The sequence below is a fragment of the Phalacrocorax carbo genome, chromosome 3 (genome assembly GCF_963921805.1).
Source record: "Phalacrocorax carbo chromosome 3, bPhaCar2.1, whole genome shotgun sequence".
Classification (NCBI taxonomy): Eukaryota; Metazoa; Chordata; class Aves; order Suliformes; family Phalacrocoracidae; genus Phalacrocorax; species Phalacrocorax carbo.
The window spans coordinates 123,360,105-123,385,297 of record NC_087515.1 but is presented as its reverse complement, the minus strand read 5'-3'; the positions used below and the strand labels follow the sequence as shown (position 1 = coordinate 123,385,297).

The 25,193-nt window shown below is 45.3% G+C and overlaps 1 protein-coding gene across 2 annotated transcripts in view; it reads left to right on the top strand.

The window, feature by feature from the left end:
- The window catches only part of RUNX2 (RUNX family transcription factor 2), a 92,189-nt gene that overhangs the window by 57,434 nt on the left and 9,562 nt on the right, over positions 1-25,193 (top strand). For both annotated transcript variants that reach the window (XM_064448204.1, XM_064448203.1), the window contains one exon: positions 4,948-5,109. In XM_064448204.1, coding sequence (XP_064304274.1) covers positions 4,948-5,109 — 162 coding nt within the window. The remainder of the gene's footprint in view (positions 1-4,947; positions 5,110-25,193) is intronic.

Below are 25,193 nucleotides of genomic sequence, written 5' to 3'. Positions count from 1 at the left end.
TGCAAGTGCCCTGCCAGGGGCTGTGTGTTTTACCTTGGACCAGCAGCACTCTGAAGTACACACCGGTTTGCTGCTGGTGCACATCAATCTGAGAGCGCATCAGACACAGTACGGGTTGCCTGGAACAGATAATTTAGAAATAGCCCAATTTATAGGCTTATAGGGTGAATTATGCCTTCAGCTCACTGTAACGTGGAATAAAAGCTACAAGACTCAGCGGATGAGGTGGTGGAGCTGGGATTTCTGCTGCCACAAACACAAGGGTGCTGCAGTCTGCTGTATTTTATGCAAATTGATTGCATCCTTCAGGCGACTGGCCAGTTACCACTGAGAACCTCCATTTGGTAAAGCTTGTATCCTTCCTATTAAACTATTCTTTTAATTTTATCCGCCCCCCCACCTCCCTTTACAATTTAGTTGCCCTACTGGCACGACTTGTTCAGTTTATTTTTCTTCTTTTAGAAATGTGACTCGGGGGAGGGGAGCAGGGAAAGGTTTAGAGGTTCTTCAGGCCAAAATCTGGTCTCAATTACACTTCTGTACATTGGGGTGTAACTCCATTGGATTTGGCTTCATTGGCTGAACTGGGCAATCCAGATCAAGCCCTGGGCTTTTGAAGGTGCCCAAGAAACAGTCAGAGAAGAGAATCGGGTTGCATTTTTGTTGTTGTTTTGCTGGGGGAGTGGTGTTACAACAATGGTTGGGTTACTCATGCAGTAAGTCATCTTGGCTTCGTTAAGATCAGAAGTGGGGATATTTGCTTTAAGTGTTTACCAAAGATAGCTCCAGACAGCTTGCTTTTTCGTATTGGCGGGAGCACTAATACAGTCAGCAGTAGGCAGTGCTAGAGCTGATGGCCGGATTTAAATGAGACTGGTTTTGCAAAGTGCGTGCATGCATGCGACGTTGGGGTGATGTAGACAGTACGCCGAGGAGCTGTGAGCCTGTGATCGTGCTCTGATCATGTAACTCGGCTTAGGAAATAGGAAATTGATTTTTCTTCTATAGTAAATCTATGTGCTTCATAATCCAGTGGCAAACCAGTGGAAAAACTCATTCTTCAGGGCTATTTACAGCTTCTTTCTTCTCTCCATTGACCCTTCAGAACATTTCCATTGAAGGAAGAGAAGTCATGTTGCTGGAGAGCCAACGTATTCAGTGGGAGGATGGGTCACTGGCTTTTTTTAATTCTTTTTTTTTTAGTTTTATACAATGCATCCAATCTTACACTGATTTTTAAAACTGCTTGCTGTCCATTAAGGCTTCAATGTCCATTGTCCATTGATGCAGTCAATCATGGACCACAAGCATCAAGAACCATGTATACCTCCCACTCACTGTAAATGTGGCAGGAAAACCTAGACACAAAATAATTAGCAATTCTCAATATTTCCTGCTCCAGCAAGGTTTACCTGGCAGTGCAAATGAGGCAGAGCTGTTTGTGCATTAGTTTAGACCTCTCCCCGCTGATTTGTTTCAGCCCAGGTTTTCCTTGCATATGCACGATATGCCTCATTGTGAACGAATATGCTGAAAGCCGTACTTTTCTTCACACCCACGCAGGCATAACAGAAATGTTTACAAAAGGAGGACTGCTCTTAGTAATCACTCCAAAATTTTCAAGTGCAAATGCCAACTGAAAGCAGCCCTCTGCCTCCTTTGCAGTCGTTGAACTAGCCCTTCCCCATGGGTGCTGTACGTAAGGTGGGACACTTTCTCCCAAGCTGCTCAGTGTATTTTTGTAGTAGCATTTTCCCTTGTTTTCGAGGGATTCCTTTAGGGAGGAATACACGTTTGCTCTGTCGCAGAGCTCTGGGATTTCTCATCTGTTCTGGGCTTTTTGTGATTGGGAAGATGTGCTGTGCCAGAGCACGTGGTGCTTTGGGTGATGGTGCAAAGCCCCTGACCCGCAGGGTCCCGGTCGGGCACACGCGAGCCCTCCAGCCAGAGCGAATAGGGAAGCTGGCCCTTGGTGTAGCAGAACAAGGAAAACCTCTCAGAAATCCACTCGTAATTTTATTCCTGCTGGTATGGCTGAAGAGCCACTCCATCCCTTCTGTGCCCAAGCGAGGAGGAGGTGACCCTCCTGAGGACATTGTTGTTTTTCTCCCACAAGCATCCACTTGGAGGTGCCCCAGAAGCACTGGCAGGGACCTCCCCATGACACCCCTGGCACCCTCTTTCCCCCCAGGAGGTTTGGTTTGGTGGCGTGTAAGACCAGAAGAGATGGGCTGGTTGGGCCTCAATGGCTGAAGTCTCTGCTCCAGCAATGTTGCAGGGAACATCTGCTGGTGGGACCAAAGGGTGCTGCGTGAGACCCACCTGCACATCCACCTTTGAGGACAAGATGGGGCAGCTTTGGACTCTGCCTCATGACATTTTACTCTGGGGGTTGTGCAACGCCGCTGAGCAGCAACGTTTATACCTCTGACTTGGCAAGGCAGGGAATTTTGCTGCTCTCTCCTCACACGTCCATGCAAACCTTGGCCACTATCAGTGAGCAGAGGCGGGTTTAAGGGCATTTAGTCCAGGATCTCGTGAAACTTGTATCTTCAGTTTCCGGTTTCCTAACAGGCCAAAGATAAGCTTGGAGCCAGTCAGCCCCAGGAAAAACTTCCCCACCCTGCCTTGATCTTGGCCTCAGCCATGTCTTCACTAACAGTCCACCCTCTCTTTTCTCTTTCTCTAAAATACTTTGCAGTTTAAATCTTACAGTATTGGACTCAGGAAGAGCTGAAATCAAATATATATATAAAAGAAATGTGGTAATGCGGTGCTGATGTTGTGATGAGCTACAGAAGCCGTGTATAAATTTAAGCTAGTTGTCGTAAGAATATATGATAAGCTTCTGGGTCAGCTTTTGGTCCATCCAGCCCCATATTCTGCCCCTGACAGCTCAGTATGAGACACTGTTTTGAAAGACCATGTGAGCCTTTGAAAGACCACTTTTTGCCATTTGTCCTCCTTGGGTCCACACAGGCATCTACACTTGTTGGATTAAGGATGCTAGGTGTAAAACTAAGTCTAGCATGGGTGGTGAGGGTGCCAGAGATGCTCAAGATCTCATACCATGAGGACTGCACAATAAGAAGTGGCATGAATCTCCAGAAGGCAGCTCCTTTCCTGAGGTTTTCACCATCTTAGAACAAAACCCTGTGAAAACCTCCTCTGTCGTGATTTTTTTTTCCTAGCCTTTACCTGCTATATAATTTACTTCCAGCACTGGAGCTGACCTAAAATCAAACCTTTAAGGGACTCTGTTTTGGATTCAGAAGCAGAGATTGAAAAGCTCTTGGAGTCTGAAGGAGCTCAGATTTGAGATTGTGCTCCTGACACATCATTAATTTTAAGATTGTTTTCCCAGCAAGCCTAGGCTTTCCGTTCCCAGTTGAAGATCATTTACCATTGACTGAATGGTGAATTATAGTAGTGGAATGAGGCAGAGAAATATGTCGATATCAGATATAACAACGAGCAGTCAGTCAGTTTTGAACCTGCGCCAATCTATACAACCCTAGCCCTGAAATTGTTAAAACAAAGAATTCATTACCTTTAATGATCAAGTGTCCCTTGGATTTCTGAGGATTTTATGTTAATCACTTATATTACTCAGCTCTAATATAAATAGCAAACTCCAGGAAAATCTTCTTAAAATTAAATTGAAAATTTGGGGGGGTTTTGTATACCTATATAGTTGTTTTGCTTCAAGGAAGTATCTGCTTTCCAGACATCCCTTCAAAAAAACCATGTCTGAAAAGAAAAAATAAACAAGGAGTAGCTGAAACTACAAGGTTTTGCTGTGTAGAAGAGCAGGGAAAGTAGTTAAAAAAAGAAAAAAAAAGTTGAATTTCCTGAAAAAATGCCTTTGCTTGTGCCATGTGGCTATCACATTGCTGTCTACAAAGCAGGGCCTTAGCAGTGCTGTGACAGAGCAGGTTCTCCAAACCGAGGGGACCTGGTATGCTTCACTGAAAATATTGGGGGGGATTTGCAGGGATGTGCTACAATTCTAGAGTCAGTTCACAGGTAGTTTTCTGTTTATTGCACAGTGCCCAAAACAAACTTTGGGGTTGAAAGTGCTTTGTTTTTATCACTGTAAAGAAATAAAAATAATAATTTATGAGGCATTCAGCGGTATCTTTATCACCAGATATTAACCGAGAGCAAATGTTTTATAAATCCAAACAACAGTGAGTAAAACTAGGTCTCCCTCGCACTCAGTGCAATTCGCCAGTGCTTCAGCAAAAACTAAATTGTATTTATCCTTAAAATAATTTCCTCCATAGTGAGCTGTAGCAAGTACATCAAAAGGCATTGTTGGCTTCCGATAGTTATTCCAAACCCAAACCGTTTGTTATCATAATGTTGTAATTGGGGTGACTGTAGGTAATTGGGCCAGCATCCAAATGTGACATTTTTGGACGGATGCTGATAAGATTAATGTGATTTTCCTTCTTGGATAGTATTTTCGGCACTGAAAACACTACTGTGTAATGTTTGAACTGGGTAACAACTTGATAGGCATGCCAAGTGCTGACTGTAGAGTGTCCCCACCTCTGAAGTCCACTTCGTAAGCTCAGACCTGGGTCTCGTACTTAATGGTCCTTTTATCCATCTGAATCCACAGGACTGGTAAGTCCTGGTATAACATGCTGTTAGACCTGGATGAGAGAAGCCAGGAATTTGCAGCACAGGTGCTGGGTCTTTTAGAACTCTGCTCACTGCTTCGTTCAATTCCCCCAAAAATTATCATGGGGAAGGAACAGCTCAGAGTGAGACTTGAAGGGGTTGAGTCCTAGAGGAGCAGGTCGTATCTCATTGCATTCTCATTCCTGATAGCACTGATGTGTGTGTGTTCGGTAATCCCACCTCTTTCAAGTAGGCTGTTGATGCCCTACAATTTTTCTTCCTTTTTAAAAAAAATTCTTTTTTTTTTTTTTTCCCTAGACCCCAGGCAGGCACAGTCATCCCCGCCATGGTCCTATGACCAGTCTTACCCATCCTACTTGAGCCAGATGACTTCACCGTCCATTCACTCCACAACTCCCCTGTCCTCCACTCGAGGCACAGGACTTCCAGCCATCACCGATGTGCCCAGACGCCTCTCAGGTAAAGACCGTGTTTTGCCTAAAAAGATTATGCAGATAGGAACAGGACTGGCAGAGGCTGCCTCTGTGGCCTCAGATAAACCTTACTAAGAAGAGCAAAGCTCAGTCGGTGATAACAGGATTACTGCACAGCGGGCGGGGGTCAAAGGCCCTTTTTTTCCGAAGTGGAAGAGCTGTTGTGTTGCTCTGAGCATGTATCATTCGAACGTCTCTAGGTCCATTTCAGATCAGTCTATTTTTAAATTGTGAACCTGATTCTATGAAAAAATTATCTCTTTTTATTTTTTCCCTACAAAAGGATGTTTACTTGCATGTTTTAAAGTAATTGTGATATTCTCTATTTTTTGGTGTGTTACATTTGTGGTGTGTGTGATGTTAGGCATCCTGACAGATAGATGCCTTTATTACTTCAATAGTTAAGGCTAAGGTTTGTTCTCCCACATTTCAATCCAGTAGCTCAAGAAAGTCTATTTCCTTAGTTAATATGTACTTAAGATGCCTATCAGAAAGTAGCTGAGTCACTTTAGGGTAAAGATTGGACAAATTGTGCTTTGGAATGATGCAGGAGAGAGGAAGTATGTTTAGGAACATAGACAAGACGCAGTGAGGAACTGAGACTTTTTTTATCAAACAAATATACATTTACATACTGTGCAATTCATCTGTAATGGTCTCAGTAATAAAACCATCTGTGAGAAGTAATCTGATTGCCCCAAAGTAAGATAGAGCCTGTCATGGCACACAGTCACCTTGTAAATCTTGCCAAAAATGAGGAACCTTAGGGGAGGGAGGCTCAGTATGAAAACTCCAACCTTGCAAGTGTGGAAATATTAGCAGCATATGCCAAAAAAGCATGTGTAATGTAAAGCAAGCTTTTATGATTCATTAATGAAAACCAAAGAATCAGTCTTATTACATCTATTTTTTGCATGTTTGCAAGATATTATTATAATCTTGGATGGTGCTGCCATACACCTGTTTGACTCGCAGCCAGGTGAATTTCTTGCTGTCGTGTTTTCCCCTTCCACCAAGCTCATAGAGCTGGAAATGTTGATCACTCCACTGAGCTGCATCACTGACAAGCTGAACTTCAGCCAGCAGGCATGTAGGATTTGATTAGCGTAGACTCCTTGATTTCTTTCATCTTGGAGGAGGGAAGCTTTGTTTCTCAAACAAACAGCTGCAAAAAACTCTGCGGTCCTAGCGCGCTCTGCCTTCTCAGAGATGCCACATGTCTCCATCTGGGCCGAGGGTTGGAGGGTAGTGGAGCAGGTTCCTGCTGGCTCTCTGTGCAATGCGCTGACTTCGTTCAAAAAACTTGATGGGCTTGATGCTGAGGAAATGCTTTGTTTGGCCCGAAACAGGTTACCTTTGAGTCGGAGCCTCCTGATGCTCTGTGTTGTCAAATGGGTTATTTTTGCAATTGTGCCCCCAGCAACACCTCCGGGAGAGGCTCGGCTGGGACCGTGGCAGCTGTACCACCGCGTACTTGCCCTGCAGCCCTTGCTTGTCTGTGTGTATTCAGACGTGAGTGCCTGGCATGTGGGCACAGGCAGAATGACTAAAAGACCTGGCTGTGTACATTATGTGGCCGCGGACTGAACTTTTCTGCCATACTCTACAGTCGGTTGCCGTCACGCTTCTTGCCCTTCATCTTCTGGGGACTCAAGCGACGCCTCCGCAACGCTCTTAGCTTTTCTCAGAGTGGGGATCTTGCTTCCAGTTAGATTCAAGATTGAAAAAGGGGACTTTGATCTTCCACAAGTGCCAGAGGTTGTCTGCAGTGTTTGCTGACGTTCAGAAATAGAGCGGTGTTCCTGGGTGGAGGACGAGCTGTGATGCTCGAGCTGCAAGGAGGCACGTTGCAGCCCCAGCTGCAAACCTTGTGGTTCCTCTCGAGGGTTTCTGCCTAGCAGTGCCACCGGGAGGGAGGGCAGGATCCGACCCCTTTTGTGTATAAAGAGAGAGAAAACCACAGGTTTAGTGCTGCCCGTTAGAGCGACCAGTTTATCCCTTGCACACGGAGAAATGTGAATCTCCACTCAGTTATTTGATACATCTTTCAGAGGAGATCAGGGCTTTGATGGGGAAAAAAAAAAGACTGCTAAGAAATACTAAAAACGTTAGAAAACTTCAGGCATCTCCAGTGCATGAGGGAGAAATTAAGGTTTTACAAGGCCTTGAATAAAAAACAAACTTTTCTTTCCGATACAGTGGCAGAAATCTGATTATCAAGGCTGTTAAAAGTATACAAGGTAATTTTAATGAATGCCATATTTACTGCCTGTTGCTTAACATCATACAGGAAGAAAAATGGCTAAAACTTCCCCCTTAGGCCTTGGATGTCACACCTACAGGCAGAGGACTTCCTACCTGCCACAATTTAACGTCACCCAGCCTTTCCACAGGCCTCCATGGGTCTGCCTAGACCACTGCTTAAGTTGTGCTCACCCAGACCTTGAAAATAATACCATCTAATACAACAATGAGTCCTTCAAAAGAGGGGTTACTGGCTGCATGGTCAGTGGTGGCCCTCAAGAGCTATTTTTGATGGTACTCCCATGACCAGAAACACATCCATGGCCAAAACGATCGTGTTCCTCCCCATCCTGGGTTGGGTACATCTCTTGGTGAAGAGGAGCCATCACAGATTGGCTCGAGGATCTAAAGAGGTTTGGAACTACAGGAAAGGAGGTGACCAGGGGCTGCCATAGCAGTTCATGCAGTTCTCTGTCCCATGGGAGAGGGGAAAAGGGCAGCAGGCTGCAACCCCGAGGCGCTATTCGGGCAGGCTGGTGTAATGTGGCTGAACTGGTCGTGTCAGTGTCTAGACTGATTTCCTTGCACAACTGAAATGTTTGCATGCATGCTGCAGGCACGTGCAAATGAGTGCCCATGCCTGTCAAACGTCAAGTTTTCATCTTTTATTCTCCAAATGGGGATCAGTGCTGTATTTACAGTGTCATACAACTAATGATGTGTCACACGTATTTGGGCAGTATTCAACAGCAGTAGCTGAAAAGCAAAGCAAAAAAAATATTATCTGGCGTCACCCATGCAACTTTTGAACCAGTGATCTCTCTGGTGCATAAGTCTCATGTTCATATCAAGAATAGCTAAAAAATAAGCTTACAAGGCTGTGCAATCGACTTTCCTTATTGCACCAACTCAGTCATAAAAAGAGCAGGTTTCCCCATATTTTAATAAAATATCTGTCTGCTCAGACTTACCCAGAAGACAGTGAAAGTTGGTGGCCTAGCAGATTAATATTCTTAATTAAATAATATTGTAGTGGAAACCATGGGAATATATGAACATGGTCATTTTAGAGAGAGTTTTGCCTGAGGGATGTAGTCTTATTGCATGATTCATAGTGAATGCACTCAGTCTTTGTGTCCTGTGCATAACCAAAGTGCATGTGGGACGGGGAGCATGGGTGTCTATTATGTAATTAATGTATATGATTCATATAAATACGCATCACAGTCATTTAACATAAAGCTTTGGGACTGATCCAGCAAGTCCTCAGCACATGCAAGGTTCAGAGCACGGAGTGCAGCTCGGGTTGCTTCTGTAGTCACAAGAGGGCTGCTCCGCAGCAGGTGAAGGAGGTATGGGTGTAGATGTCCTCAGGGCAGACATCCATATCTGAGGCAGTCACCCTCAGCTCCCTTTTGAGCCAGTGAGGACAAACTGGTGTTTGCAGGACTTGACGAGCCTGCAGATGAGCTGTACTGGTCCCTGGCAGTGCTTTGGAAGAGCCTCACTGTCTCCACGGGCTCTAAAGCGAGCCTAGGTGAGTAGTTCAGGTACAAACACGTCTGATCTGATAGTCTGCCTTTGGTGAGGTGATTTAAGAGATGATTTAACTGTCCCATAAACATATCCATATCACAGCCTGGTTACCCTTCAGTCCTGGTTTAACCCTGCTGTGCTCTGCCTCACCCTGACCTCTACCTGCTCTGCGATTGCAGGGTTTGAGCGTGAATTTAATTTTGTTGAGAATACTGAGAAGGGAGGTGGGGAAACTTCTTCCCCTACACTTTTCCCAGACCTCCTCACCCTTCTGCCAAAACGCTAGTCTCTTGCTTTTTGCTTCACCTTTGAAAGAGACTTGTGGGGTCAAGTTGTTAAGGTGCTGGAGGACCTGCCTGGCAAGTGTAACATGAAAACATTCAGCGCTGCCTGTGGAAGAGCCTGTCCTACACAACTGTGTTTGACAAACGCCCATATGACAAAGGAGAAAATTAAAACTGCATCTAAATAGCAGGACAAATCACCAAACCTATCTTTTCCAGCGCCAGGCTTGCACTCTTTGCAGATAGTTGTCAGCTGGGGATGCTGGCCTCGTGCCATCATGCCCAAACTCTCCCATCCCACATGCTGGAGTCCCTGCAGCGTGTAGGGTGGATTCTGCTGCCTTTATATTTACTGTGTCATTGAATAGGGGCACGCTGAGATAGATGAGGGACACGCTGGGCTCAGCCTCGAAACAAAAGAAGTTTGTAGACTCATCCCTCAGAACTAAAATGGCCAGAAAGGAATATCTTTACCAATAAATCACACAGTGGTAGGGCCTGGGCTGTTGTTAAACACCGGTATTGTTAAATTGTCAGCGAGGTCGGTTTTGAGCAGGGTTGGCCAGCACGCTCCCGAGCAGGTCCCAGCCGTGGTTTGGAAATGAGCAGAGTCCTGAACCCATTCCCGTGGGCAGCTTGGGGGCAGGCACCCTGTTGTGGAGGCTAAAAGGATTTACTATTACAGCTGTGGCCAGACCATCCCGGCTGGATTTGAAGCCAGAGAATGGGCCCTGACCCTAGGCTGTTTGCTAGTTTGAGTGTAGCCAAACTTTCCTATTAATTCGTCTTGCTCTGTAGATATCACTGCATCGTTTTAGACCATCCTGGACCTACATCGGGTACTGAATTTAAGAAACGCTCCTGTTCTCCCAGCTCACTGCAGGCTGGCAAGCAGAAGTGCAACCCTGCGAGTGCGAGCCATGCCCTAATCAGTGACAATTCTGTTCCTTTACACAATTTAATTTGCATTCTTGTAAGCCTACAAATCTTAAAATAAAAAAAACCACACATAATGGAAGCAGCTCCAGCTGAACCTCTGGATTTAGTGTTTGTATGTTAACGAGAAAGTGGCTCACAGCGATGGGCTGGTTTTCCTTGAGTTCCTGTACTGGTTGTCATCTTGGTTTCTAAACCTGAATATGAATTCCCTTGGATTTTGCTTAATGTCACGTACACACATGATCTTTATAATACAGATTTTTCCCTTTTGGCGGGGATTTGGTCTTTGAAAAATATTAACTTTATGAAAGAAAAGTTGTTTATCTTCTAAGGAGCTCAGAAAACTTTACAGCCACTAAGTAAAAACTGTGGTCATGTGAAGTAGCTATTCTTGCATCCCTTAACTCATACTAACTTCATTAAATTTTGTGGGTAATAAGCATGTTTCAGGATGAAACCCTTAAAAAGAGAAGGCATTAGTGCTGTCTCCAAAATACAATTCTTTTCCTCTTTACATGGGTCTGGGGAGCAGGGAAATGGTTAATACCATGACCATTGCCAGCAATGGCCTTGGTGTTAGCAACTCCTGAAATGACTGAGCAGTTCACGCTTCAGCAATATTGTCTCAGGCTCTTGGCAAACCCAAGAAGCCAGCTCTGTGTCTGGTGCTCTCACTATGCTGCGATGTTTTTCTTGGTGACTACAACAATTTTCACTCTGTCTTCTTTTTTTTAGAAAATGGAAGCTGAGAGACTCAAGGTTGTCTCTGTCTCCATTTCTCCTAGCTAATTTTAATTTTCAGTGCTTTCCCTGCGAGGTGACACTGAGTTAAGGCAAAGTAAAGAACTAAGAACTTCGGATAGCTCAGGTGTTAAGAAACAACCCGTTCATTTTGCTACCTGCCCTAATCTTGTAACTTGTCTTCTTTTTTTCATTATTTTTCAGTGGTCCTATTTATTTTGTTTACCGCAGGTTTTCCATTTTTAGTCTCCTGCCCACTTGGTGCCACCTGGGAATCTCAGCACCTTGGCACTCGTCTGTGGGGTTTCAGCAGCAGCCTCTCTGCTGGGTAGAATCTCTCATTGGGGTAATGGTCCAGGAGATGCGTTGCATGAGGAAGGCCAAATTTTTCTAGCGTGGGTGGCCTCAGATTAGGCACCTATACCCATATTTAGGTGGTGAAACATGCGAGCTGATTTTCAGACATTTGAATATTATAATGCGTGTCTTTAAGCCCTTTTGATTTACTTAAAACGGCAGTTGGGAGAGGAAATAAACAGGAAAAATGAAGGCAGAGGGAAAGAGTTTTATTCCTGAAATAAGGGATTTTAAAAAATACCAAAAAGAAACAAGTGGAATGTTTTTAAATGGAATAAATTTGTTGCTGATACAGGCAGGAAATAGCACACTCCAATGTATGTGGATGTATAGATATATTTTTATCTGAGCTTTTTTTTGCAATGTGTTTTATATTTAGGACACATATCAAGATTTGCATCTGTTTCCAGAACTTGCTGCTAACAGTTAGTAATGATGCCAAAACATACTTTAGTTCCAGCTTGAGACCAAATGATATTCAGGGCGCTTTTTTTATTACTAATTTAGGGTCTGATATTAATTAAGGAAATTTTTCCATAAGTGCCAGGCCTTTTCTGAAGAACTCATTAAAATTATATTAACTTAAACCGGAATCACAGTCTGAGCATGTTTTGTAATGATTATTCGTACTGACTCTGCTGGGTTTTGTAAACAGAATGCTAATTGTTAATGGGGCAACCGGGCGCTTGATTCCAGACTTTCGAAGGGCCAGATTCTGAGCCATTACCTAGATGTGTGCTCCCAATAAAGTCAATAACAGGAAGGCTGTGGGACCGAGCTCTTGGTTTCATCCTTGTGCAAAGGCATATCATTTCTACATTGCCTTGGTGGAATTGCTGTTGGTTTTCTACCTAGGATGGAGCCATCAGCGGTGGCTGATGCAGGACCGTGTGTGTTCTGATACAGAGGGGGAATCTAACCCCACAGGTGAAGCTCTCTGGTACATACAGGATGATCAGGATCACTTATTTTGCTCTTAAGTCTCTGTAGCCATGAGTCTTTGTTGCACTGAATTTAGTATGATTAATTGCACAAGCTGTATTTATTAAATGGTTCTGTAAAATGTGGGAGAATTTGGTCCTTCTCAGGCTGACCGTGTTTGGTACAAGATAGGTAGAAAAGTATCTTATGCCTTCCAGGCCTTGTGTGATTTAAAAGGCCCATTTCTGCAAATCTTGCACTAAAAAATACAATTCAAGAGGCAAAACCTGCTGCTGGTAGAAATAGCCGGAGCTGCCTTGACTTTAGGTGAAATTTCCTCACATTTCTGGCCATGAAGAACTTGGTCATGAAGGGAGTGTTAGAGCTGAGCAGAGCTTCACAACACCTTTTTGAAGTGGTTTAGTAATAGTTGTTGGCCACATTTTACAGATGCCCAAATCTCCTCCCATCTTCATGGATGTTTTAGCAGAAGAGGGTTTGGTGTCATGCCAGTTTGGCTGCCAGATTTAAAAGAGCATTGATATTGGTGATACTGGGCTGATACTGGTGACTGAAAGAGGAGGTAAGAGCTGTGCAAGTGGTTCAGGCTTTCTCTGGTGGTACAAGAGAAAACAACGTAGGCAGCGAAGGAGAAGATGAATGAGATAAAATGAAGGTGCACACCTTCACGTGGCTCTTAAAGGATGTTATTAAGAGAGAAGGAACTATTTCATATGCATAAAGGGAGGGTATTTGGGGACGCTAATCTGGAAATCTCTTAATATTTGCTTTCAGACTGGCTCAAAAAGAGTGAGGGAAGGGATCAAAGCAGGCGATGCCTTCCTGAGCTTGGGACAGGTTTCCCATGTCCACAAGAGCAGTGTACGGGTGGTGCAGGGTCCCCTCGGGGGAACTTGACCCTGCACTCACGTGGTGCTCGATTATGCTTCTGTATCCAAGGAGGTTTTTTTGGGGACAGCAAGGGTTTTTAGCAATGGTGGAGTTCTGTCTATAAAGCTTAGGGGAGAATAATTTGATAGAAGGAACTTTCAACAAATATACAGATTCATAGGTTATTAATGCAGTGAAGTCCGTGCGATCATCTGCTTTGAACCCAGCTGTAAGATTTCCCCAGATTAGCTTGCATCTGAACTTGAGGATAACCTTTGAGAAAAAAAAAAAACCATGAAAACTCAGTTGGTCTTCATTTAAAAATTTCCAGGGAAGCAAAATCCACCACAACCTTTGGTTACAGACTCTAATTAAGCTCGCTTGGAAATGTGGGTCTTATTACTAGTCTGAATTTGTCTAACTTTAGTTTCTACTCATTTGAACTTGCTATAACTTTGTCTGCCAGATTGCAGCACTGGTTTTTATTTCTGAGGTTCGAGTGGGTTCCTGCGGCAGAGACAGGTACAACAAGGAGGTGGTCAAGGAGGTTGCTGTGGTGGGTCTCAGGAGGGTGGCAGAAGCCACAGGGAGCTGGGCGCTGCGGGATGCAGAACTGGTTTGACTTGCGAGGAGGCTGGAGGGGCACTGTGCAAAAATATTTTGGTCATTTAAGTTTGCTGTGGGTTCACTATGATCTATCAAAGAGTGGAAGTTCCCTTCCCTAATCAGCCAAACTCCTACGTATCCACTGAAAAGGAGTTATTTTTGGTTGAATTACTAGTCAGACTCTGCTTTTCCAGCCCACCTGAAAAAACGCACTGAGAAGGCATTTTTCACTGACTTTGTGGGCTTCTGCAATTCCTTCAGGATTTTTTCTGGTTTTATATTTGCCCAATTGTAAAGTCCCTCCCATTTTTTCTAACAAAATGAATTTAATTCCTCACCCACTACCCTAGATGGAGATACAGGAATAGGACAACAGGATATGCATTCTCCCCTAGTTTTCATACACTGTTTAACCTTTCATTTTAAGAAACGCAGGTATAGTCATGGGGCCTTTTTCCTCCAGGTTTAGTTAGCATTTGCTCTGTCAAAAGCAAAGGGAGGCCTGCAGCTCAGAGCTCAGGCTGTGGCCCCGCTGGGTAGCAGACCCCCAGGCAGTGCAGCCTCTTCGCTCTCCATGTTCATAATTATTCCACAGGCTAATTTGCAAACAGAGAGTCGAAACTGTGTTAAACCCGTGGGATTACTTGGACCACGCAATGCTGTCTTTGCATGAAAAAGTTTAGTTCTGGCAAAAGAGGTATCATACACTTAATGCAGGGGGGGTTGTGGCATTTTAGAGGTGCTTGTGGAGGAGGAGAGGAGTCAGTGTGTGCTCTGTCTTCAGCCCGCCCTGCGCCATGTCACCTCCAAGCTTCCCGGTTGTTTTTCCCAAAGGTCTCTCTAACCACCCACTTGACCTTTTATCCTGTCGTACCTATGAATCTTTGCCGAAATATGTTATTTTGAAATAGAAGTGCTGAGTCTGGGCAGCTGGAGGAAGCCTCCTTGGGCTCTTGTGAGAAAGGGGAGCAACCGTGGTGAGAGAAGGGGAGCACCAACAGAGAAAAACAGCCTGGGGGATTTAAAATAAGGATCAGTTCTGAAAGCAAAATGGAGGCATAGGGCATCTCACGTCGACCTTTCTGCCTCTTAACGTCACGTTTCTGGTGGTGAGAAGTGGAAGGTGGTATGCTCGGATTAGGAGCGGTACCCACAAAACCTCTTTCATTTAGCTGAGATGAAAAGTCCCTACGCAAGGTCTAGTGATGCCACATGCGTGGTTTCCACTTGTTATTTTTAATGGTTAACTGGGCTATTGCTGTCTGATCCATAAGCATCAATGCCTTTTAATGCCCTTTTCTATTAAACAAGCACTGTCTAGAACTGGCAGAATATTATGAGGCCAGCAGCTAAAGGTATGTCCACCTTGTTTTAGTTTATATAATTAGGCTGCGCAATGGGCTTGCTTGGAAAACAGGATTGCAGCACAGCTACAGAACCAAATGTATGAGGCACATCATTTTTAGGTGATAGATGTCTGTAGAAACACAGCCTGCTATATTTAATTCTGTGCTGAAATTGTGTTCCGTGTTGTGCTGAAAGCTGAGCATGGGATTGAAAAGAGATTTCCACGAACTGGAGATCAGTCGCCTTGCCAGACCCCTTGACAAGGCTTCGCATGAGGTTTTGACTGTAGCTGGAGCACCGAAGTATGGCTACAGCAGGCGATGCGGTTCAGTGATCAAAGTAACAGTTGTATTTTTGAATAGCTAATGGGCCTTTGCTGGAATCACCGCTGGCCACGCAATAGGCAGTGGCTGCTAATATTGTTTGTATTGCCATAGCGCCTGGAAGTCCGATCCCATTCTGCTAAGGACTATACAGTTAAAGAAGAGGAGGAAAAAAAAGAGAGGTCAGCCCTGTCCTCTATGAATTTGCACTCTTAAAATACAGTACAACTAATTACAAGATGTACAACAGAATACAAGAGGGAATTGAGGAAACACGAAGAGAGCCAGTGAGGCTACAGCAGAGGCTGCAGCCTCGCTAGCGCCCGTGGTAGCGAGCATGGGTCAGAAGGGAGTCAAGGATGATGCTTGAAGGAGGGTACTGAGATAGCTCTGTGGCTCTTCAACTCCTCCTGGGCTTCAGGGGCAGCTGAAAAGAAAGCACAAAGCTGCTTGTTACAGCTTGTAATGAGAGGCAAACAGCATCATGGCTGAAAAAGCTGAGTGGGACAGATCATCAGCCCCACCAGGTTAGACCACGGCCCCATCCAGGACCCACTGCGTTCTCAGCATGGCCAAAAGTGGTCACTCAGTTCCCCTGGAGTGCAAAACCAGAATATGCATATTCCCAAGCTGCAGGGGTTTCCAAAGCTGGAGTTTTATACCTGGATTGTTGTATTTAATAGCTGTTGATAGACCTTTGTGAATCTACTTAACCTTAGGTGGGTGGGAATAACCCCAGAGGAGCTGCTAGATCACTTCTATTTCCTGTAGGTTTGTAGTGTCGTAGTCATCATATAGGACTGACAGGGACCTCATGAGATCATATGATCCGTGCCCCTCCGTGCAGAAATAGGATCGAACATCTGCAGGTCATTCCTGTTAAGTGTAGCCAACTAGTTATGTGTATTGCTGCCATTGAAAACAAAAATAAAACCATGTCCCAAAGAAGGAAAAATCCCAGCCAAAAAACTTCGTTAAGGCTGAAATAGATCATTTCTGTGCAGTTAAAAAAAATTTAGAAAATAAACAAAGGAAGTTAAAGCTAAGATTATAAAAGAATATATGAATAAATGCTTGAGAAGTGATGGGGACTTTGTGAATGCATTCAAAATATCCAGGGCTTCTGAATGAGATTGCTGCCCATAAAATGGGAGGCATCACTGCAGCATGGTGAATAGACCCATAGCTGCATAGGGCTTGTCAGCATTGGCAGAGGGAAGGTATAGAGTGGAAACCTCTGTGGGAGAGAGAGCATGAACATTTAGATAGCCTCTAGGGCGCAGATTGCAAAGGCTGGGATCTGGACTAGGGACTGAGGACTAAATATTCAACCCTCTGCAAAGGTAACTGGTTTACTAAATAGGAAGGGAAGCAAGTGCCTCTAAAACACGAGGAGGGCTGCTGACCCAAAATCTCTGCAACACGAGCCTGAGATGAAATGGCTCATTGGAAGAGGTGTCTCGCAGAAGCTTCTCAGAGGAAGTCCCCGGGAACTGGGATGTGGATGCTGGCATGGGCGGAGGAGCCACAGAGGAATCCTGGCAATGGGAAAAAGGCACCTCTCTTCCCCCTTTCTTCCCTCTTCCTCTCTCCCCCCTTTCTTCCCTCTTCCTCTCTCCCCCCTTTCTTCCCTCTTCCTCTCTCAAATATCTCCCTCTAAAGGGATTTTTTGTTTGTTTTTGTTTTCATTTTGATTCCTGCTAAAAGCCAACCCATGCTGGGGTTTTTTTATGGGTGAAAAGGAGCGGCAGGGGAGGATCTAAGTACCACCAGAGCCTAATTAGGACCCATCATATTAGATTCCAAAATTAGATAGGAAGCTGGGTTTAAGGGTAGTCCAAACCCAACCAGTTCCTAGTTTGGCCTGGCCCACGTAGGTGGGCCAGACTAGTTTGGAGCTGTTTTGAGGACAGGCTGCTTGCCCATGGAGGAAACTGTTCCAGCCGCAGTGGAGCTGGAGCATGGCGCCTGGTCCTCAGCCGGGCCAGCTTCTGCTCTCACCGGTCTGCTCTGCAGATGCGCTGGAGGGGCGTTTAGTTTAAAGGAATTCTAGCTGTTGCTTTCCCAAGCAGATGACGACAACTGAAGGCGATAATTCAGGGTGACTTTGTATGCCTCTTTTTTATTTCAGATATCAGGATTGCATATGAAAGTTTATTTTAAGCCAAGTTCTCTTTACTCTGTCTGACTTCCACCTTTTCTGTGTCTTCACCTGTTGAAGAGCTTATAAAAAATGTGATTGATTTTGCATTTAATCTTTGTAACTTTACAACATCTTCCAACAAAGGATTTCATAGTATTTTCCAAGCCGTGCTACTGACCTTTGTCAGAAGTATTAAAATATCCATCTTACAGCAAGCAAAATTTAGCTAGGAAAATCAAATTATATGCCCAAAGTCACAAAACAAATCAGTAGCAAGAGCCAGAAAGCAATGCATCATGTTTCCCCTTTTAACAGCTTTAATAGATAAGTAGGCTTTCTAAACTTCTAAATAACATAGGCTTTTTTTGCCAATATGCAATTATCCTGTGCAATATCTCCATGATACGTTTATTTTTTACCAGCCTGGTTAGATGTTGTCCAAGCTCTCTTTTGAAATTAAGCGAATTCAGAGACTAGTTAGGTTATCCTGACTTAACTACAGGCTTAGTTAGACTTCAGTAGGAGTACGCATTTCTACAGCCTATGGCAAGCGCAAGGTGGTGAGTCTTAACTTAATCCTCTGTTACAGAATTGTAGTATCTCACGTTTACCATAAGCTGTGGCCGTTCAAATGATTGTTACTGTGGTTTATTTGAGATGTGGTAACTTGGATTTTAAGGTCAGACCATCAATAGTGATTTGAGCTGCTAGTGGTATAGCCTAAGTTGCAGTACAGCAAACAGCCTAAAGCACATTTATGATGTGAGCTATTACAGACCAAAGTCTGTTTCTCTTTCTCATCACCAGTTTCCTGGGAGGATAAAAACCATATTCAGACTTTACACTATGGAGGAAAAGCATTTATTTAGAGGTGTTCAAAGTTGGGTTGGTTTAAGCTTCAGCTCAGCTGATGAATGGAGATGCTGTGTGGACAAGCTTATAATGTATTGAAACGTAGCTTACAGTAGTTTGCCTTCGTAAGAAACTCAGGTTGGGTCTGAAATGAATGGAAAAATATACAGAGGGTTTTACACTGATTTTATTAAATGAGACTGAAAATCATCGATTGTTGAAGTGGTGCAATGCTGAATGTAAAAAGGGATACAGTGCCTCTAGCCCTGCATACAACCACATTAAGCAATCCGTGTCCTGCTGAAGTTGATGGCAGTTTGGTATGTAATTGGGCACCGAGTACCGAAATGCGTGGATAGAAACCGCTGTAGGTCTTTGCACTGGTCAGTGGTTTTGACTCTTAGATATGAGCGCAGCAGCTCTAGCGAAAAGAGCCCAGCAGTGGCGTGCATAGGTTTACTCCATCTCCCCAAAGCTCGTGGTGGCTTGGGGCACGTCTGTGTTGGGCAGCGGCGAGTCCTGCTCTGTGGCTTGTCGAGAGTCGCAGCTTTGCTCCTGCGGTGCCGAGGGTCGTGACATCCCCGAGCTGCTCTCGTTCTGCCCCATGAGACAGGCGCAGCAGTTCGGCTCGGTGTTAGCCCACACATCTCCCGGCAGGGCTCCTTCGCACCCTGAGCCTCCCGAAATTCCTTTGACCAGTCTTGAGTCATGCTGACGTGTTTGACAATTTTATCACGGCCTGACGTTGCCACCGTTCTTGTTACTTGGGGGAAATGTCGTGTTCTCACTGCAAGGGAAAAAAATTGGCCGTCGCTGGGTGAGTTTTTTTCCACTGTTTTCACTCCAACAGCATTACTTTGCCTGCTGCTAAAATCCTTAACCTAAGATGGAAATGCCTCCCGAGTATCTCCCCTCTCATTTCTCCAGTATCCAAAAGTTCTCCATGAGCTAAGCGCCCCCATCCCCTTCGGAGCAGCTGCCCATGAAAGTGGGCTCCCGTGCAGCTGCCGCTCCGAACACAAGCAGCCGCTTTCCGCTGCCTCCCCGCAGGACGAGGTGTGCCTGTTCACCCTCCGGGGACACAGGACTTCACGCTGGGGAGGAGAAAGAAAACCCAACATCATGGCCCTGGATGTGGACAGGGACCGAGGCTGAAAATGTGCGTTGAAGGGAGAAGCTATTTTGGAGGGGAAAAGTGTGGTTTTAATTGTTTAGATGAGGGGGTTTCATGTTTTATGGATGTCTGGGGAGGTGCCCTTTCTTCCTCCGTGTACAATATTGTTCAGGAAGAAAAAAAATAAATTTGGACTAGCTACATTTGTGAATTTAAGGTTTTTTGGCCAGAAGTGTAACAATTTGTAGGGTTTGATTTTTCTCTGGAAAGAAAAAAAAAGTGTTTTGAGAATAAGGCCCGGGAAACCAAAATATGTTTGTTTTTGTTTAAGTCCCTCTGTAGAGAAATCGTCTCTTGTCTATTGTTAAGAGAGAGGTTTAAATCAAAGGCAAATTCTACATATTCTAAAATATACAGACAACTCTTTGAAAGCAAAGCCAAGCAAAACTTTAAAAGAGACCTTCTCCTTGATGCAGAAGTTTTCAGTTAGTTTACTGTGCCGAGGCTTGAGTGGAGAGAAACAGCCTGAGAAACAAATCGCAAATCCCTGTTTTGGAGGCGGAAGTCGGGGATAGCATCATATTAATAGCACACGAGACCTTTCCTCAGAGCTTCTCGTCCAGGGCTTTTCCAGCAGCAGCGAGGAAAAGGCTTTGCAGCTCGTGGGGATTGTTGTGCTCAGATTTGGCTGTGGAAGGTTTAAGTGAAGTGCAGAGAGAGGGAGCGGAGGGCCTGATCCTCTCGTGTTGGGTGGTCCCTCCTACTGCAAATAACCCTATTGAAAACAGAGGGACTATTTGTGGAGTCATTTGTCAGGAAAAGTAGGGTTTGTAGGATACAGCCTCAATTAGCAGCCAAATTCCTGGTTATTTTCTCGTGATAAAAACACGACTAGCTGTCACAGAGATGCACGTAGCATCTCTTCGGTCCCCGTTTGAACTCCTGCCACTTGCTCTGTGCTTCTTCCCACTTCCTCAGCCATCCAAAAACCATTCCGTCACCACGCTAGCTGGGATGAGCTGGCTGCGTCCCTCCTGCCTGGAGCTGCTGTGGCCTCCGGCCCTTTGCCGTGCCTTTTGGGATTGGCAGGGCTTGCGCTGTGCGTTCCCCGGCCCCCGCTCACTGGTACCCATCGGGGAGGGCACCCTGGGGTTGCTCTTCACCTTCCGCCCCTGGCCGCTGGAGCACATTAGGCAGATGATATACACCCCCTGCGTGACCTAACACACCATCCCCACCATAAATCCTGCTTTTAATATGACCCAGGTACAGTCAACCCCGTCCAGAGGATGGCCCTCCTGTATCCAGCCTTTCTCGGGAGATTTACTTAACGAACAGTTCATCACCGAGCTGCAGTTTTTGGAAGCGCTGTTAACAGCGCGCGTCCTCGCCGGGCGGGCGCCCTGCCCGACCCGCGCACGCCGGCGCAGGCAGGCGACGGCCCCGCGCGGGCTCGGCGCGCCGGCGGGTGCCGGGAGGGCTTTCGGGGAGCCGCGGGAGTGCTGATAGCAGCGCCGTTATTTGGGGGAGGGAGCAGTGCTCTCGTTAGTTGTATTTTTTTCTGTGGCTCCCTGTTTTGGTAGCCCAAGCCATTAGTGGTTTTTAATTTTTTTTTTTTTTCATCTTTTCCCCCTTGAAACTGAAATAAGGGCTGAAAGAGTAGATTTGTCCTTCTTTTTCTTTTTTCTCTCCTTTTTTTCCTCTATTTTTTCTTTTTTTTTCTTTTTTTTTTTTTTTTGGCTAATCTGAGGCACACTGCCACATCTGAAGCCACTTGGCTCATTATGGATTTCATGGAAACCGATTCCCTGAAAGTGTTTCCATATGTGTGTTCCCAATATATCCCATCCTTTTCTAAATGGGAGTACAAACTCGCACACGAGCTGGAAATGGCTTCAGGATGTGACAGAGAAGTCATATGACTGGAGTGGCACTGTGTGTGGCCCTCTCTGAAAGACACGGTGTCCTGTGTGCTGGCTCCCATCCTACAGTAGATCCAGTTTCAAAGAATATCTTCCTTCCCGGCTTCTTAAAAACTCTTAATCAAGAACCAGCAAGGAATCCTCTGTCCTCAGGAGGCATGTGTATTAGCTGAATGAGATTCGAAAGGAAAATTTGGATGGGGAGGAAAAAAGAAAGGTTTAAAGGGTGAAATTACAGAGCAATGCCAAGGGCTTCCCCCCTCCTCCCCGCCCCTGCAAAACATAGTTTCTTTGTGTCTGCTTGAGGATCGGATGGTATTTCTGAGTTGCTAGCATGCAGTGGAAAAGTACAATTCATGACAACATTGGAAACAAATATTTATACTGGATAGTTAAGGCACATTTTTCAAAAAAAAAAAAAAAAAAAAAGAAAAACCCAAAAAAAGCAGCAATAAAGTAGACTGCTCGCCCCAATGTATATTATCTTCCCATTCACTGGATTTATACAGGATTCTTGTACTGACGCTCACCGTCACCGTGCACGCGTTGCGGCTCTCAGCCCGGCGGTTTCACCCCCTTGCTGTATGCAACGCCGCTGAGGTTGCTGTCCAAGAAAAGCCTCAAATGTTCCTTCTGATGCGTTTCGGCTGGGGTTGGTGAAAAGCAGCACTGGCTGAAATTCAGGCAGGAAAAAACTGGGGGGAACGGAACAGAGCGCGACACGCGCCTGTGTGCGTGTTTGTGCTGCGCAGCATTGCAGAGCTGCTAGACTCGAACCAGGAAACATTATTTACTTTTTCCTTTCAACATGACGCGTAGATGGCCTGAGACTTTAAACAAGCAAGGGGGGTTTCATATATTACCAATTCCTTTCCACCTGAATCACCCGTGACAGCTCCAGACTGAAGTCACTGGGATGAGATAGCAAAGACGGAGAGGTTGAGAGGCTCCCCATCACACCAGGTCAACGGACATCCTCGGGTGGCAGGAGACAACTGCAAGCCAAGGACACATTTCTGTAATGTAACCATTTGTCCCCCTCCTGTGGTTCTCGTTAGAAAGGTTTGTGAATCGTGTGTAAGCAAAGCTTCACAAGAGGCAACATCTATAAATGAGACAGCAGTGACCGATTCTTTTCGTAGCTCCATTTCTGCTCCCAACAGTCCATCTAGGAGGGATTTGTTGTTGCTTTTTAACACATGCGGCAGGAATTTCTACCCATTGATGTTCCTAAATTTAAGATGAGCTGCCTCTTGAGGTGCATCCAGCAGCCACCTGTGTTTAGATGCGTAGTGTCACCCAGCAAGACTTAGGTGCCTAAAGAAAATCACCTTCTTCCAGCGCGGTTCATCCAGCAGAAAAGTCCTACTGACGTAGCGGGGCAGGTGATGGTGGAGCCTGGGCTGGAAAAGTGCAAAGAGACCCCAATTTTGCCACTAAGCAATATAACAGCTCTGCTTGGGAAACACTCTCCTTTATTTGCACGAGTGGTACTTTAATGGTCGCTGCTAATTATGTTATTTATGGGGTGTTTCTCCCAGCAAAGGGCTTAGGTGCTGTGCCATAAACCCAGTGAAAACATCTATCTGCAAATTAATCTGTGGAATTTTAGGTGCCGAAGTCCTGTTACCTAAATACCAGAAGGCACAAGCGTGCCGTTTCTGGTATGAACTGGGGTACCGAGGGGCGGTGAGAAGAGATGCACAAGAATGAGGTTCTTGCGTGTTGTGCGTGAGGCTCTGAAGGGGTTAAAATGTTCCTTCCTCCCTCCGACTTTTGTGAGACTTGTGTGCTTAATAATGTTGCAGTTTAAATGGTCCCAACTAGGCCTTGAAGTTAACACCTTGTTGAGGTGAAGGAAAGGGGGGAGGGGGCAGTTCGCACCTTTTTCTGCTGCTATTGTTTGCCAGGAGACCTGGCTGGGGTAACCTGGGGAAAAAAAGGGGGGGGGGGGGAAGTAAAATGTTGCGCTTTTTTCCCCTGATTTTTTTTCCCCCTGAATTAAAGGGAGAGGAAGGGCATGAGAATACACGCCATTTCCTATGACAAATAGTTGCAAGTATCCAGACGATGCGCACTCATCCCAAAAGTGAACCAGGGGCGGAGGGGCCCTGTGCGCTACTTCTGCGGCGCTGCAGGACCCTCGCCCTTGCAGTGGGTAGACAGGAATTGCAATCCCAGGCTCCATCCTGAAACAGCATCCAGCGGGAAGCTGGTACAGCACCTGTGGAGAATCAAAGTCTTGCCTGGAGGGAGGCAGGAGAAGGATCGTGCTGTGTTTCATTCACTAAACACTTAGTAGCAGAGGCAGGTGACTGGGATTTAACAAAATGAAGAGCAAAATAACACTCTTGGCCTGATACAGAAGGATGCTTGGGGAAAACAGAGTTCCAGCTAGCAAATAATCACTCCCCGCCATGCAAACACGTTGCAAAGAATCTGTAAGATTGCAAAACCAAGTGCGCAGAAATTGGGAAATGTCAGTACTTACATTGCCTGTGCAACTTTAAATCAGCCTCATTCTGCTTATGCATTATATTGCAGATTTTAATTACAGGATCACATGATACTTTTCCCACGGGATTCCTGTCTCATTCAGTGCACAGGATGGACAGTGCCTACTTAATGAGCAGCTCTTCAATATTTTGTTTTCTTCTTGTTCTTTGCATTTCCTCAGGCCTTGCTTATTGCAGAGTATTACATTCTGCTCTGAAGAAGGAATTCTTAATTTCGTGATGGGCTTTGCTCTAGTACTTCTGCCATAGCATTTGTAGACAGTTCATTGCAGTGCAATATTCCCGAGAAAGAAAGAAGCTGCTTTAAAAGGAGTACTGAGACTGACTCTAAGGTCTCCTGTAGTTCAGTGCACCCTCTGTGTATCACCTACATCATGATTTTTTTTCTGCCTTCAGTCTTATGTTCAGACCTGAGCTCCTGTGGGCTTCAGCTTCGGCTGTGAATATTTAGCGCACGTGCACGTCAGAAGACAACATCTTTGCTGGGCACAGAAAATGAGAGAAGTAAAAATGTGATTTGGAGAGATTTCAACTGAGTCATGTAGGAGCCGTGTGGCAGAAACACATATAAAATCCAGTTTGCTGGGGAAAATCATCGGGTCTCCCTTGCCTTGATCACTCCTGATGTCTTCCAGCAGTGGATTTGGGGGATATATAGACAACGGTCTTCTCTGTTCCTCAACCCTGATACATGTCCAGAGGAGGTCAGCTTGTGTGCTGCCTGCAGGAGGCTCGTGTGAAGGGAATAGCACCTTCTCCTGTAATCGAATGCTGTATCGTAGTGCACATGGAGAAGTGATTTGAATGCTGGCATTTCCTAACTTTCTCACTCTTCACATGGCAACCTTAATAATATCCTTTCATTTCTCTCTAGTTGTGCTTATAGTGTCTCAGATTTCTAAACATAGCGAACCCCAAGTAACCCTGCCTTCCCAAATTCTTCCCTGCAATATCGTACTAACATCCACGAGGACCGCCGTTCAGCTCCTTCTGTGCAGGCTGCTGCTGTTCCCGTGAATGGAGCCGCCGCCGGACCCATTCCGTCAGGACCGGCACGGGGATGGGTGGGGATGTCCCTGTGTTTCAGCAGTATTTGCAGACCTTTCAAAAAATTAGGGGGCTTGGGACTCCTGGATTTCACTCCAGTCTCTGGGCAAGTGTCTTTGTAGGGGCACAGGCTCTTCTGCCCATTTTTAGGCAGAATGCTTATGATTTGCTCGTATTTGGCTGGATTTTCATGGCAACATCTCTCACACAAAAGCCACTCCTATTCCAAAGTTCAAGTCCTCACTTCAAAGCGTGGAACTGGTACAGCTTTTCAAAGGAAGGCTTCT